A 16,848-nucleotide genomic window follows, 5' to 3' on the forward strand; every position below is an offset into this window, starting at 1 on the left:
TAATGTGAAGGCTGATAGTCAGTATATATCTGAGTCTCCCTTGCCCTGCCTGTAATCTACCTTTTTCTCTCCTATTTTTTTAACCACTAATGTTATTTTTATGTGGTGCTGAAGATTGAACCCAGCCCTCAGGTGTGCTAGGTGAGTGCTCTATCACTGAGCCACAACCCTAGCCCCTTGTTTCTCCTGATTCTTCCCCATGATCCTATAACTAAAAGGTTGCAGCTTCCCCAGCATCACCTGTGTCTGTTCTGAATGACAGTGCTGGCATGGTACCAGTTGTTAAATATCTTAAATTTCACCCTTGTATATTATGTGTATGACTTTAATTAAGTTACTTCTCTGAGTCACTCCTTAATCTTTGCAATATTTACTAATACCTGTTTTACAGAGTGACTTTGTTCATTCATCAAATATTTGTTGAGGGCCTTATTCTGGATAATGACTTAGGTGCTTGGGACAAAAACAAAAATATCTGTGTCTTCTTGGAGCTGTGATCTAGAATTACAAGGATTAAATTGTAAATGTTCTATATGGCAGTAGATATGGACGCTAACAGTGTCTTAGCTTGCTGTCTTTGCCATACTATTTCCATCACTGGGCCAATACTAAACAGAGGCATGGCCTCTGCAAAGAGGACCCAGGGCTCGACTGCAATGAAACTTATATAAATCAAATGTGAAAGTTTTTGTTTTGTTTTTTCAGCATGAGCTTACCCCACTCTTGATGATCTTGGTTGTCTACTTGCATTTACATTAACTGCCATCTCCCTTGGGAGCACTGTCCATTCATCCTTATTCTTGAATTTTTCAAATCTCCTGACCCCTCACCCCATTCCACCACTTAAGCTCACTATTGTTCTTTAGAACACAAACAGATTATTTACCCTTCTGCCCTATTTGTTCTCTCTTTCCTTCCTTCCTTTTAACAGAGAGCATTTTAAAGTTATTTCTGTCTATTCCTTAATTCTTTTTAAGAATTCTTACTCTCTAGAGAGCTGCAGTCTTTCTGTTAAAGATCTCCAGTGACCTCTTTTCTGCACATTGTTCTTTTCCTACTCTGATCTGTAAGTGGCATTTGTGTTAATCTGCAACCTAATTGGCCTTGGACAGGTTTCTTTCTCATCAGAATGTAATTATATTTACTTTTAACATTATTGAAGATTTAGATACAACATTTATCACCCTGTTAGGACATATGAGAGTTAAGTAAAAAGTAGCCTGTTACTGCTTTTTTGAAAAATGCCCTTTCATTTTCCTTTATACTTTTCTTTTATTCTCCTCATCCTAGTTTCCTGAATACAAGTTGAGCATTCTTATTCTGAAAATTGGAAATCTGAAGTTTTTTCAGTGCTAATGTTCAAAGAGTTCTGGATTTTTGGAATATTGTGAGTTTTGGATTTTTGATTAAGGGTGCTTAACCTGTAAAATCTATGCAAAGGTTTCAAAATCCAAAAAATACTCTGAAATCTGACTCACTTCTGGTTCTAAACATTTCAGATAAGGGCTACTCATCTGTAGTTGATTTCTTTTTAGTTTGCTATGTTGATTTTCTGTTTGCTTTCCAAAATTATGGATTTTGTCTTTCTTTCTGAGGAAGCTTAATTAATAAGTAAAATCTTATGTGATTAACTATTCCCTTTATGATTGATAATCCAGATGGATAAATCCTCTTTGGTCAGATTTGTCTCCTGAGTGCCAGATATAAATGGGTAGCCATGTACTAGAAATGAAACATTCGTCAAATGATCAGGATTAATAATCAGAAAGTAATCTGTGCATTTGATCTACAGTAGAGGAAAACTAGATAGCTAGTTGTCTTACGAAGTTAGTTTCACTAAGTTGGTAAAATTTTGAATGACTTCTTTTACCTTAGGACATCTAATTCCTTTATAATAAAGATTAATAAAAGCCTTTATGTTCAGAAATAACTTGATAAGCAGAATTTTTAATTTGATTCTGGACAGAATTTGTAATACCTACTTCCAAAGAAACCAAAAATACTGCATATTTTTCCCCCAAATGTATTTTGTCCAAATTCACTTGGAAACAGAGTACATTACTTCAGTTTGGAATGAATAGAACTTTCTAAAACGTGCTCAGATAACACAAAGTGGTAAAGAGACAAAAAAATGTATTTACTTCTTACCTTCAACTGCTAAAAGGAGAAAATGAAAGAGTTTGTAGAGGCAAACTTCATTAAAGTATCTGTAGACTTGTCATATCCAAATATATACATGTGGAAAAATGACTAAACATGGTTACATTTACATAAACTGGATTTTTTTAAATGTAATGTGTTTCTTCTGTATGAGTTTTATCCATTACATTTTTGGTAAGGCATTAGTTCCTCAAGCAGTTCTTACAGTGTTTATTAGTATTATAAATTTTGCTGCGGTTCCACATCTCTCTTTCATCATTTTCAGCAAAGAGTAGTTAGACATCAAGATGGCTACTGTCCAAGTGTAGTAGAGTAAGAGATGTCCTAGGTCACATAGAGCAGTTCTAACTCCACATCCAGTCTGGCCAACAGATGAAAATCAGGTGTTTGTCTATACAGAGCAGAGTGGGCTCATGGAATCATACATTGAAAGTGGCCTAAGAGATAAGATCATTAAAAAAAAAAATTATTGATACTGAGTCCCTGCAGGTTAGACTCCTTTCCTGAAGGATAGGTGGCAATATGATATAGTGTCAAGAAGAGAAACATTTTGTTAAAATCTTGTCTTCCTTGTTTACCAGCTGTGAATACTGGTTATCTGCTCTAGTACACACTCAAGAACTGTTTATTCTTGAATGAGTTACTTAGTATCTATGAGTTTCTTATAAAATTTATCTGAGTAATGTTATTAATTAAAAAATAATTTGTTTCAGTTTTCTCTTACCTTTTAAAACTAAAGCAAGACTGATTATTGACCCATAAAAACACAAAACCAAATTCTTGATTTTGTTTATCTATTTTTGTATTTTTAAATTTCTGTTCTATAGTTCATTTATTTTCTTGAGCTCTTTTATTTTAAAGAGAGAGAGAATTTTTTAATATTTGTTTTCAGTTTTTGGTGGACACAACATCTTTATTTTATTTTTATGTGGTGCTAAGGATCGAACCCAGCGCCCTGCGCATGCCAGGCGTTACCGCTTGAGCCACATCCCCAGCCCCTTTTCTTGAGCTTTTTAAAAAATAAGTTATTACATCAAATATTTGTTTCATTAATTTCTAATGTAAGAATTTAAGACTACATAATTTTCTTTCTTTTTTGGTACCAGGCATTGAACCCAGGGGCATTTAACTGCTGAACCACATCCCCAGTCCTTTATTTTTAATTTGCTCTTTTTTAGATATACATGATAGTAGAGTGTGTTTTGACATATTGTACATACATGGAGTGTAATTTATTCTAATTAGAATCCCATTCTTGTGGTTTTACAAGATGTGGAGTTTCACTGGTGGTGTATTCATATATGAACATATTTATAAATTTTTGAGACAGGGACTTGCTAAGTTGCTAAGGCTGGCTTTGAACTTGAAATCCTCTTGCCTCAGCCCCTTGAGCCACAGGGATTACAGGCAGGTGCTACTGGGCCCAGCTAAGACTATGTAATTTTTATTTTTTAATTTTATTTTTTATCTTATAATTTTTTTCTGAGTACCAGGGATTGAACTCAGGGGCACTCAACCACAGAGCCACATCCTCAGCCCTGTTTTGTATTTAATTAGAGACAGGGTCTCACTGAGTTGCTTAACGCCTCGCTGGTGCTGAGGTTGGCTTTGAACTCGTGATCCTTCTGTCTCAGCCTCCCTAGCCACTGGGATTACAGGTGTGTGCCACTGCACCTGGCATGACGGGAATTTTTGTGTGTGGTGTTTTAGCAGTATACTTTAACTTTTGATTTGTAGTCTTTTCATTGTTGCTTTCCAGCTATTTTGTAATTTATATTTTGATGTATCTTGATCTATGATTTACTGACTTCTCTCAAACATTCAGATTTTGAGAGGACTGTCTTTTTTCCACATAGAATTGTTATGATTAGAGATAATATGTAGGGCAATACCTGGTAAATAGTAGGTGTTCAATAAATGCTTTCACTTTTCCTTAAAGAAATATATTTATGCTTTATTCTTTAATTTTGTTTTTGTTTTTGTTGTTGCAGTGCTGGAGATACAACCCAGGGTCTTGTGCATGCTAAGCCAACACTCTACCACTGAGCTACATCCCTAGCCTTTGCCTTTGAAATTAGAACAGGAAAAATAAAATTACCAATAAACATTAATAATACTATAAATGATTTCAATTCTACATTTTAGAATAATAATTAGGAAAGTAAAGGGGGATGAGCAGAGGAGGGCAAAATTGGGAAGAGAAGAGAGGAAGGAAAACCAGAAAGGTGAAGAATCAGGAATATTAAGTTAATTCTAGCTAGTTTTGAAGTCATATTTTTTTTCATCACTATAGTCTGTGCTCTTCAGAATACTAATTAAGTTATATTTCTCATGTCCTTATAATGAAAGTGTTAATTGATGTCCTTTTCTTTGCAGTGGGATGCAAGTAGTAAAGCTGTCAAAAATCTGTATATTTTAAAGTAAAGGGTTCATAATTTCATTAGGGTCTTAAGACCTTAATTGTCCCTAAGAAGTTAAGAACCATTACTTAAGAGATATTTGGAATATTTGAAAGCCTAACAAGAAAGAATTGTTTTTTATTGCTATAACAACAATGACTGTATCTCACTTTAGTGAGATTTGGTTATTCTTAGAATTATGTAGTCACAGTAGCCAGATTTCAGGTGTTCAGTAGCCTTACACTGCTACTGTCTACCATATTGGATAGCATATTGTATTCAACATTTCTTTTGTCAAGAAAATCTTACTAGATAGCACTGCCCTGAATTATTTTCTATCGTCTCTTTCCCATCAGAGTGAAGCTAGCTTATATAAATATGTAATTAACTTTGACAATTTTTTTAAAAGAGAAATTTAAAAAACTCACTAGAGTGTTACTTATTTATTTTTTATATGATTAAAGGCATTGCCACCCTTTTATAATCACTTGCCGGTCTGCCATTATTTTATAAGATTTTTCAAGAAGTTATCACTAATTCATCATTGTGGTTTATATTCAACCCTTTTTACTAGCCTGTTGAGTCTCAAGATTATTTCTACTTTCTATAAAAACATGTTCTAGAAGGACCCAAAATATTATGATGAAATGGTTATGTGAAAAATTAGCCCTGCTTTATACGTTTTTAGGAGATATAGATTTAATTGTTATCATGATTTATCTACTTTATATGTAGTAGATCATCATAGATCTCAAAAGTTGCAAGAGCTACTCAGCCTTAAAGAAGAATGAAATTATGGCATTTGCCAGTAACTGGATGGAGCTGGAGAATATCATGCTAGGAGAAATAAGCCAATTCCCAAAAACAAAAGGCTGAATATTTTCTCTGATATGCAAATGCTAATTAACAATAAGGGGGATGGGGCTAGGAAAGAATAGAGGTACTTTGGATTAGGCAGAGGGGAGTGAAGGGAGGGGAGCAGACATTAGTATCCTGTGTGCATATATAACTACGTGACCATAGTGATCCTACATTATGTACAAGAGAACAATGAGAAATTAAGCCGGGGGTAGTTGTGCACATCTCTTCAGCTCTGGAGACTGAGACAGGAGGATTGTGAGTTCAAAGCCAGCCTCAGCAACAGCGAAGTGTGCTAAGCAATTCAGTGAGACCCTGTCTCTAAATAAAATACAAACAAAATAGGGCTGGATCGAACCACACATGCTAGGCAAGCTTTCTTATTACTGAGCTGCCCACCTAGCTCAGTGATTGAGTGCCTCTGAGTTCAATCCCCAGGATCCTCCCCCACCAAAAAAAGAATGAGAAGTTATAACTTCATTTATGTATCTTCATTTATGTAACTTCATTTATGTTATGTTATGTTATAGCATCATTTATGTATGATGTATCAAGATGCATTCTACTATCATGTATAACTAATCATGTATAACTAATCAGAACAAATTTTTAAAAAGTTGCAAGAGAGGAATAACTTACAAAGTAATTATTTCATTATAGCCTACTTCTTTGGGAGTGTACCAACCAGCGATAAAATGAAAGGCTATTTTTTTTTTTAAATGGAATAAGAAAACAGACTGGTTTCACGCTTCTTTACTTTTTCATCTTTTTAGTATACTTGTATATATAATATTAGTAAAGGGAAATTCAGGAAAAGGATAGTATGTATAATTTCAGAAAAGTTGTAAGCATATTTTTAGGAAACATACCTAAAAATGTTTTCATTGATAAAGCTTTTCTGGGCGGGGGGTTGGGGAGGTACTGGGGATTTATCTCAGGGGTGCTTAACCACAGAGCCACATCCCCAGCCCTTTTTATTTTTTATTTTGAGACAATTTCTCACTGAGTTCTTAGGGCCTCGCTAAATTGCTGAGGCTAGCTTTGAACTTGTCATCCTCCTTCCTCAGCCTCCAGAGCTGCTTGGATTATAGGTTGTGGCACTGCAACTGACATGATAAAGCATTTTTAAAAATTCAAATGTAATGATGAACTTTTGTTGGGAAATATTCCGACATGCAAGTATATATGGTAGGAAATAAATCTTCTATCTTCTGGAGATAATTGCTTAAAAGTCAGTTATATATTCTTCTGTGCTTTCAAATGTAGATTTATATGTGAACAAATAGTTTATTTTAGATAGATGGAATTATACCATACATAAAGTTCTTACGAATTATTTTGCTTACTGAACAATATAATGAACACATTTCCATGGATATGGCTCTTATTTATATTATTAATTAGGGTTTTTGTTTTGAATTTTTTTATATTGTAGGAAATGTGAAATATAAACATATTCTTACATGAAGACAGTATATACTTGTATGTGCACATGCCTTAGCATAGTGTTGACCTATAATAGTTGCTCAATAAATGTTTCTATTTTTCTTGGACATGTATGTGAAGGGCTATGTAAAATGATTGAATGATTCATTTGAGTAGTAAAAGTTTTAAGGACTGAAAGTAAATATCCACAAACAACCATGATATAAATCTTTTTGCTATAAAGCAAATCTTTTTCTTAAGCATATTTGTGCTCCCAAACTAGCAGGATTGCTATTTAAATGCTCATAAGATGGGCTGTCCAGATTATTTTAAGTGCTTCCAGTAAGAGCAAATATATTTTTTTAATTGGTGAAGAAGAAACCACATTATGATTTGTCCTTTTTAGTGACAGTGCATAATATCTTATATACTATAAAGTTGAATGTAATGTGAGAACTTTAGGAATCTTGGAGCAAAGTCACAGATGGCTAGTTTCTTTGCTAACTTTGAAGATGTGTCAGATGACATTTGTATTATGGAGTGGAGTATATGTGCAATTTGTGATACCATTTCAGATTTGATTGTTTCTAGTGGTTCTAAAGAAAAGACTAGGAGCTGATTGTTAATTACTTGTAAAGTCTTATTTTGAAGTATGATTTTTTTTTTTCCTACTCTTTAGCATCTTATTTGGAAATCTGATCATTCTGCTTTTCTGCAGATCTCTGTTTTGGGTGGATCAGTAAAGAGGAGGCAGTTGGGTCCTCAACTTCTTTTCTCACTAGTAAAAAGTAAGGAGCACTGCTGAGAGAAGTGCTTCTATAACAGCCCTGTCTGAAACTTTGCTTGGAGTTAATGCTGTGTTGTACAAAAATTGTCTTCAGGATTTCAGGAATTTGTGAATTCTAAATTTGTTTTAGCAATTAACATGGGTATATTCAGTTTGTTTATTTTTTATTTTTTTTTGAGACGTTTGTGTTCCCAGTGGACAATAAGTTGAAGAGATAATTGTTTAGAGTACAGAATTGAAAGTACTCCCCCCCCCCACCCCCTACCCACCAGTTCTGGGGATCAAACCTGGGACTTCACACATGCTAGGCAAGCATTCTTATTACTGAGCACACCTAGCCTCCCCAGCACATCCCTGAATTTCAGATTGTTTACCCTTTCTTCCCACAACCTCTCCACCTTTTCTTTTCCTGGTTTATTTGAGCTTGATTCTTTTGGAGAGAAAAATAATCTAAAACTTTCAGGATCCAAGTTATGGTTATACATATTATTATTTACATGCTTCAGAGGCTTTTGCTCATTTGTTTATTCACTCATTCCATAAATATTCCTTGGAGTGCTTACTGTAAGCAAGATTGCCGAGGGAATGCTATTAAATGGTAATCTACTTAGGGTAAGGGCAAAATGAAAAATATTCTGCAAGATTCCAAGCTTGAAGAGTGTGTATGTATGTGCTTGTTTTAGAGACACACACATCCATGTCTGCCTATATGGTTCACAATCTATAGGAACAACCTTCTAGACATCTTTTTATTTTTTTATTTTTATTTATATATATATATTTTAAAGGGGGGGGGAGAGAGAGAGAGAATTTTTAATATTTATTTTTTAGTTTTTGGCGGACACAACATCTTTGTTTGTATGTGGTGCTGAGGATCGAACCCGGTCCGCACGCATACCAGGCGAGCACGCTACCGCTTGAGCCACATCCCCAGCCCTCTTTTTAGTTTTTTAAAAATATTTGTTTTAGTTGTTAATGAATCTTTATTTTATTTATTTATTTATTTGTTTACATGTGGTACCTCATACATGGCCAGGCAAGTGCACTACCACTGAACTACAACCCCAGCCCAAGACATCTTTAAAATCTCTTTTCTCTTTCCATTGCTATGTCATTTCAACCCTTCATATACACCAGTATTTCTTGTCTCTCACCTTTTCCTCCATTCTTCCTTCATATTGCTTTCCCCTTTACATAGCTTGTCTTAGAACTCTCCAAACTACATTAAAGCACAGATTAACTTGTGTGTCTCCTTACCCATAGAATAAAGTCCAAAATTCTTAATTCGTAGTCTTAATATAGACCCTGTTCCTTTATTAAACTTTTGAGTTAGCCACTTCAGGGCCCTGTCTATTCTCTACTGAAGACCTGCCTAGCCTTATCTTTTTCTCTTACCTCCAGAACTGGAATGTCTGTATTTGTCTCATTTGACCTGCTCTTTCTATCATTGTCCACCCCTCTCTCTGTGCTAGGAGCCTGACCTTGCCCTTTGGCTTCTAGGTGGATTTGGACAGTGGAAAACATGGCAGAAGAAGAATGGCCTGCTACCTGGCTAGCCTTCCTTCCTTTCTCCCTCCACGCCCCGCACCTCTTTTCATTGTCTTTTGGTTGATTTTCTAAACACTGACTATTTATTTGTGAATAGTTCCTTAATTTAATTCTCAAATTATTCAGTTTGAACGTGCCGTCTGTTTCCTATTGGGACCATGGCCAACAGTGCTGCACAAATATTTCAAGTCTTTTCAACTCTTAGCCAGTGTATGTTTGTCTTAGTGCATTTCTTCTATGATTTGTCAGGAAAAGTAGATAAATGAATACCTGGAATGTTTGTGTGTGTGTGTGTGTGTGTGTGTGTTTTCTGATTCTTTTTTAATTGATAATTGAAATCCCTCCCATTTTACATATAGTGTATACTTCCTTAAAGATGTGCTATTACAAAATATTCCAGTGGAATAAATCTAAATGCTAATATTTAGTATATATAGAAGCAAACGTAAAGAAAAACAAGTGGTAGCTGAGTATGGTTGTGCACTTCTATAATGCCAGTAATTTGGGAGGCTGAGACAGGAAGATTGCAAGTTTGAGGTTGGCCTTGTCCATTTACTGAGACCCTGTCTCAAAATGAAAAATGGTAGAAAGTTCCCTGGAAAGATGTCTGCAAGAAAACGAAAACAATGCTTTTTGGGAGTTACATACAGTATGAATTTATCATAACAGGTAAAACTCAGTGTAAGATTATTATAGAATTTTTTTTAGTACTGACAGTCAAACCCAGGGCCTCACACATGCTATGAAGATGCTCTATCACTGAGCTATATCCCTTACCTTTTCTATTTTCTATTGGGACAAAGTCTCAATAAATTGCCCAGGCAGGCCTTGAGTTTATAAATCCTTCTTTCTCAGCCTCTTGAGTAGCTAAACATACATTTTCTTTATCCATTCATCCATTGGATGTTAATTTTAAAACTCTCATTTTACCATGTTGCTGACTCTGAGCAAAAGAAGACAGTGATACACACACACACACACACACACACACACACACACATATCCCCACAAGATAAGGTCTTTTCTAGGCCAGTATTTTAAGCCATAATCCTTTAATAAACACAAAAATCTTAAGCCCAGTTAAAAACCTTGCAAAATTTGGAGAAAAGAAGATATTGTTTCATTAACTTTGAGTTTTTATTATGAATGCAACATGTATTTGATTGAACAAGCTGTTTTTAAGGACATGTCCTGCCCCCGCTCTTACCTTTTTTTTTTTTTGTATTAGGGATTGAGCTCAGGGGCACTCAACCACTGAACCACATCCCCAGCCCTATTTTGTATTTTATTTAGACACAGGGTCTCACTGAGTTGCTAAGCACCTTGCCATTGCTGAGGCTGGCTTTGAACTCTAGATCCTCTTGCCTCAGCCTTCGAGTCGCTAGGATCACAGGCATATGCCACCACGACCGGCACTCTTATCTTTGTTGCCACAATTTTATCATTTTACTCTAGCCAGATCATTTGTATCCATGGGAGGACGTATGTTTAATGATTGCTTTGGAATCTTGGCTCTACCACTTACAGTTTCAACAGTGTTCTTTATTTCTTTATTTCTCTAAACTTCGATGATAACTTTAGTAAAAAATGGGAGTACGGATAGTACCTGCTATACAGGGTTGAAGTAAGAATGAAGGTGATCTGTGTAGCCTAGTGCCTGGCATGTGTGAGCATGCAGTTCGTATTAGCATGCTGTAAAATGTACCTTGGATACTCCTTGCTTGTTCCCTCTGTACTCTTGTTGCAGTTCTCATGCTGCCCTTGCATCCCTCAACCACTAACTGCTCTTCTGTGCCCCTCCCAATTGCCTGTGATTTATCTGCTGTTTCAAGTTCTACTTTGTTCCTCCTCTTTAATGATCTTTTCTCACTTTCATTTACTTTGACCTCTGAATTCCCAAATACCTTTTTATGCCATTTTAATAATTACTCATATTCCTCTTTTTATGGCATATTTCTGCCTCTTATGTCTTTTAAAATGTATACACAGTAAAAATAGAGCTGTAGAATTACCATCACAATAAAGATACAGAAGCCTTGAATCACTCTCCCAAAAAGTTTGGTATTTTTTTTTAAACAATTTTCTGAGTGTGCATTCTGTTTTTACTATATATGGCTTAGCTTAGTGTTGTGCATACAGTGTTTGAATGTTTGAATTTTATAAAACAAAGCTTAAAAGTATGGTATATTTAAACATATTAAGAAGCTGCTAGCTGGGCATCGTGTGGTGCATGTCTATAATCCCAGCCACTCAGGAGGCCAAGGCAGGAAAACTTTTGAGTTTGAGGCTAGTCTGGGCAAAATAGCAGGACCCTTCTAAAAAAAAACCCACAAAAACAAACAAACAAACAAAAAACCCCAAACAACAACAACAACAACAACAACAACAAAAAACAGAGCAAAACAAACATCATCAAAAACATTGTTGCTTTAAGTTTTTTAACTTTGGTCTTTCAGGGTCATTTTATTTAGATGGAAAATTTTAACTGAAAACTATTTCTCTATAACATGTTAAAATGGTTTTGGAGCTCTGCCTGAGTTAATAAAAGCCCATTTTTTTTTTTTTAATTTGTCTTTGGAAAACAGAGGGCTTGTTCCTTTCTTTTTTTGTGATCAAATATACTTAAGGTTTTTATTTTTTCTAAATCTGTTAGTTTACATTCTAATGTGAAACAAATTCTTACATCTTTCTTCTACTTAACCACATTTGACTGTTATGATGCCATTGCTAAATTTATTTCCAGAACTTTGCCTTTTCCTTTAATAATTAAGATATTAAATAATTAAATTAAATCTGAATTAGCTATAGAATTTAAAATAGAAAACCATCCTGTTTTCTCAGTTTCATTTTTCAGTGGGCCAATTTTGTTCCTCTCCCTGGGGGATTTCTTTTATGGATTGTCCTTAGAATCAGAGGTCAATGCAAATAAGAGAATTTATTTTTGGATAAGCAAATGTTGCATGGTTTCCTCAGAATTCACTCTTGGATATTATGAAGTATTTATCTTTTTCCAGAAAGGGCAAAATGTAACTAAGATTTGCATTCCATTCAGTAGACTTTACTTCCTAAAGAAGTGAATTGAGTTTAATCATGTCTGTCTTTTTTCCCTTCCCCAACAGCTTCCATGCCTATGACTGTTCTAAATTGGGGCCAAATATATCCATTTCAGAGAGGCTTTTTCTGTACAGACAACAGCATCAAGTTTCCGTACCATGACAGTACCGTCACATCTACTGTCCTCATCATAGTGGGGGTTGGCTTACCCATTTCCTCTGTAAGTAAATTAATAAGTAGGTAGTGTTGGGCTTGTTGTGCTTAAGGTTGGATGATGTGATGGAGTTGGGTGGGAGTGAATCAAGACATGTCTTCACCATTGTTGATGTGGTGTATGGTGGCTTGAAGAATATACCCACTGTTTCAATTCATGGGTGTTTCTCCTGTTAAAGGTGGGTGTTACCCACTTGATGTCTCCTAAAGAATTATAGCATGATTATTTTAGGATGGAAGGGTTCATTTAAATAATTTGGACCAATTCCTCTTAGGCCTATATACTTGTTCAAGTTCAGTAAGCTATTTTATGGCAATGCTGAAACTAAGATTATGCTTGCTTTCATACTAATAAGTGATAATTGAGATCATAAAAATGGAGATAGGTTTACTTACTAAATTTGAGGAAACAAAACAAAGATTTTTAAATACACATGCAAAATAAAATCTTAAGAATACATTAAAATTACCACTACTTTTAAAGTTGTGTTGATCTTTAGATAGTTTTAGGATAATATTGGGTTTCACTGTTTTGTTTTTTTTTTCCATTCTAGGTTAAGATTCACCAGTGAGTTAAAATTGGTCCCAGTTCCTAAACCTTGCCCTTTGTCTTTCTGTGTTACTTTGAAATAGAAGGGACTTAAAATGTCTAGAATGTCTAAAGAGTACAGCAGATCAGGCCACATATATGCATTCTTTGACCTCCTGCCTCTTGTCGGTTGGCTTTCCCAGGTACTTGACTTAAAATTTTAGTCTCTTAGCAGTTCAGCAGTCATGGTTCACAACAGAACTGTTTGGGTTTTCATTTCTATTTTGCCTTCAAATTGGCTATGAATAATAACCTCGTTCTTTGGTTTTCCAGTTCATGTATCTGAGTTCATTTTGCTTTTTCACTGGCAGATTTTCCCCACCTTGATGTTCATCCTGAACATGTGAAAGGGACTTGGATTTTACTATGTTCTAAGATATATAAGTATGTTTATATAATAATAATTCTAATTTGATTGGAACCGCTTTTATAGTAATAAAGGAGAGAAAATCTGGGATTTAGTTTAAGGAGTTACTTTTTCTTAAAAAGTAAATTCTACCTTAACTGGCAATACCTATTTTAGCCATTAGGCTTGTGAACAGTGTACAGGGAAGCATGCAGTACTGTCACTTACATGATAATAGTTAGTGTTACTGAACTTGCAGGAGGCACAAAGTATTTGTTGTAACCATTTTTTCTTTCAAGCAATTATCACATAGTTTAAAAAAAAAAAACACAAACAAACAAACAAAAAAACTACTCCTGTATTTGAGGAGATCATTGATTGAGGATTAGAAAGTTATTTTTAATTGCTTAATTTGGTCCACTTCATTATTTTTTAAAAAATTTAGTTATAAAAATAGTACATACTCATTTATATATTAAACCAAACTTAAAAATAGAAAGAAAATAACCCTTATATTTCTATTACCTGAAGACAACTATTTTATTAACATTTCAGTGTTATTTCCTTTAGTGCAACCATTTTCATATTAAGAGCATCTGCAGATTCAATTTTGTGCCCTGTGTTTTACTTTGACATGTTTTTGAAATAAATATGAAAGTATCAGTTTAGATGAAAAACATTATAAGTTCTTATATTTTTAAAAATGTAGTGGAAAAAGACTTGGTATAAATCTTAGATATTGATTACTGTGAGCTTGTTTGAGAGGATTGACCTGGAAAGATATTTTAATGCAAATTTACTTATATTAAAAGAAATATTAGTAGTATTTGTCCAGTTTCTGGGCCTTAGCTGTGCTTATGGCTTGTGGATTAATATGAGAGGATGCCTGCAAATTCCTAGGGTAGGTTTGTTTAATCTTTATACATAATATCAGATGTAGTTGACTATTTTCTCTAATATGAATGATTTATGTTTGGTGTAACTTTATACATACACTTTATAATTTGACAAGCAATAAGATTTTTTAAAAAATATTTTTTCCCTTAGTTGTTGATAGATCTGTATTTTATTTATTTTTATGTGGTGCTGAGAATCGAACCCAGTGCCTCACACATGCAAGGCAAGTATGCTACCAGTGAGCCATAGTCCCAGCCCAGCAATAAGATTTTGATGATAGAAAATCTACATTTTAAAGCAGTGATAGTTAAAAATCTGTGGTCTGTAATCTTTTTTAAAAATTAATGTATGCTCTGCTGTATTAGCTAGCAAAAAAAGGTACCAGATTCAGAAGATTTTAAATTCTTAATTGTATGGCTCAAAGTTTTTTTTCTGTTTTGGGTTTTCCCCACCTGCCATATTTTTTGGCTTTCTGTAGGTGTACTTATCCTTAGCAGTTCCCATATGTTTAATTTTGCAAAATTTTACATTTTTAGAAGAAGGTAAAAACTTGAATGTATGCATAAACTTTGAGAGTAGTGAATTAACTTTGATAGTAACAATGAAGTCAGTGTTAAATCTCAAATCTACATGTTATAATGAATAAGTACACTATGTCTAGGGTTTAACATATATAGTTTGATAATAGAAAATTCTTATCTATTTCTGACTTGTTATTTTAAATTGACTTGAGTACTGACCTGAGCAGTTGCTATTCTTAGGTCTTGATTAGTCTATGATATAAGCTTCTAGTAAAAATGTTTTACCTAAAATAATGGTTATAGTCGGTGCTTTTTCATGACCAGTATATAAAGAGATAGTGTTTTATTCATGGGACCCAAATCACATCATTACAAACTAGAAATGCATGTGGATATATGTGAAAAAGGCCTAATCTCTTCTTATAAATTAGTGAGAAATACATGAATGCTCCAAAGAAAGATGGCCAAAGAGAGAGTGTGTGTGTGTGTGTGTGTGTGTGTGTGTGTGTGTACACCCGTGTGCATGCGCGCTGCAGGTTGAATTTAAGGGTGCTTAAACACTGAGCTTCATTCTCAGCCCTTTTTATTTTTGAGATAGGGTCTTGCTAAGTTGCAGAGGCTGGCCTTGAACTTGGGATTCCTTTGCCTCTACTTCTGCTTCCTAAGTCACAGAGATCACAGATATGTGCCACCATGCCCTGCTAATGTTCTTAAGAAATACAGAAATTTATTTAAAGTAACACTGAGAAGACAGTTTTATCTGTCACATTAGCAGAGGTAAGAACCTTTCTTAACTTGTCAAGCATAGAAAAAAGTTTTCTTACATGCCAGGCAGAACTGTAAATTGATATTAAAAATAATACATTGTTTGATCTAGAAATTATACTGGATATATTTTATAATAGGGAAGTAATAACAGTTTCGTGCAGAGAATTAGCTACAAAAATGTTCATGATAGGATTCCTTTTATTTCTGTGGTAGTGGGAATTGTGCACACTAAGCAAATGCTCTACCACTGAATTACATCCATAACCCTTTTTATTTTGTTTTCAGACAGTCTTGCTGAGTTGCCCAGTTTGGCCTTGAACTTGCAATCCTCTTCCCTCAGCTTCCTGAATAGCTGGCATTTCAGGCATGCACCACCATGCCCAGCCGATAGCATTATTATTATTTTTTTATAGCAGAAAGAGATAAATTAAGCCAGCTATGGGGAGACTGTTTCAGTTATGATTTATTTTAGTGATGAAACAAATACTTTATTTTATATTTTTTGTGATATTTATTGACATGAAAATATTTTTGTAATATATAAAGTGTGAGTGGAGGGGAGAATAGTGATGGTTCTCTTAATAGTGTTCATATTTATTTTTCCAAGGGGTAAAGTAATATATAAGTAAAGTGTTGTTTATGGTAAAAGAAGCTTTGGAATTTTACCCTACTCAGTGGCAAGAGGGCATTGGTGTTTGTGGGGTTTATTAGTATTTGAAATTATTTTCATTTTTTCCATCTCTATTTTCTGTTTTTTCTCCCTCCTTTGAATATACATTGCTTTTTCAAGTAATGAAACCTATTTTAGATTGGAAAAAAAATTAGAAATTATATCATTTTCATTTTGCTGTACCTGAAATTTGCTATTAACTATATACTTATTTTCTCTTAATGGTAGAAGCTTATTTGTTATGTATACATAAAGTTTCATCTGTTTCCAAGAAAGTGCCAAGTGAAGTCATTCTAAAAACTCAGAAATGGAAATAGCATCTTAAATCAAAATTTTCAATAATATACTTTAAATTCTCCTTTTCAAGTGAAGTTACCTGTGTACTAGCATAAGAGAAGATATCAGGCTGTTACATAAGAAGTGCATATTTTTTCTTGCATTCTCAGATTTTTTATTACAAGTGTTATTAGTGTAATATATTTTTTAAAGTAGATAATATCTACAAATTTATTTTTTAATATTTTAAAAACTTTTTTAAAGGGCAGCATCCCTTTATTTTATTTATTTTTATTTGATGCTAAGGATTAAACCCAGTGCCTTGTGTGTGCTAGGT

General features: G+C 34.2%; 1 protein-coding gene across 2 annotated transcripts in view; it reads left to right on the forward strand.

The window, feature by feature from the left end:
- Plpp1 (phospholipid phosphatase 1) overlaps nt 1-16,848 on the forward strand; it is a 92,615-nt gene that overhangs the window by 23,095 nt on the left and 52,672 nt on the right. The window contains exon 2 of one of the 2 annotated variants that reach the window (XM_076857289.1): nt 12,297-12,451. The exons of the other annotated variant lie outside the window; for it this stretch is intronic. Coding sequence (XP_076713404.1) covers nt 12,297-12,451 — 155 coding nt within the window. The remainder of the gene's footprint in view (nt 1-12,296; nt 12,452-16,848) is intronic. 2 annotated transcript variants of the gene reach the window in all.

The sequence above is a fragment of the Callospermophilus lateralis genome, chromosome 5, assembly GCF_048772815.1.
Source record: "Callospermophilus lateralis isolate mCalLat2 chromosome 5, mCalLat2.hap1, whole genome shotgun sequence".
In the NCBI taxonomy this organism is placed as follows: domain Eukaryota; kingdom Metazoa; phylum Chordata; class Mammalia; order Rodentia; family Sciuridae; genus Callospermophilus; species Callospermophilus lateralis.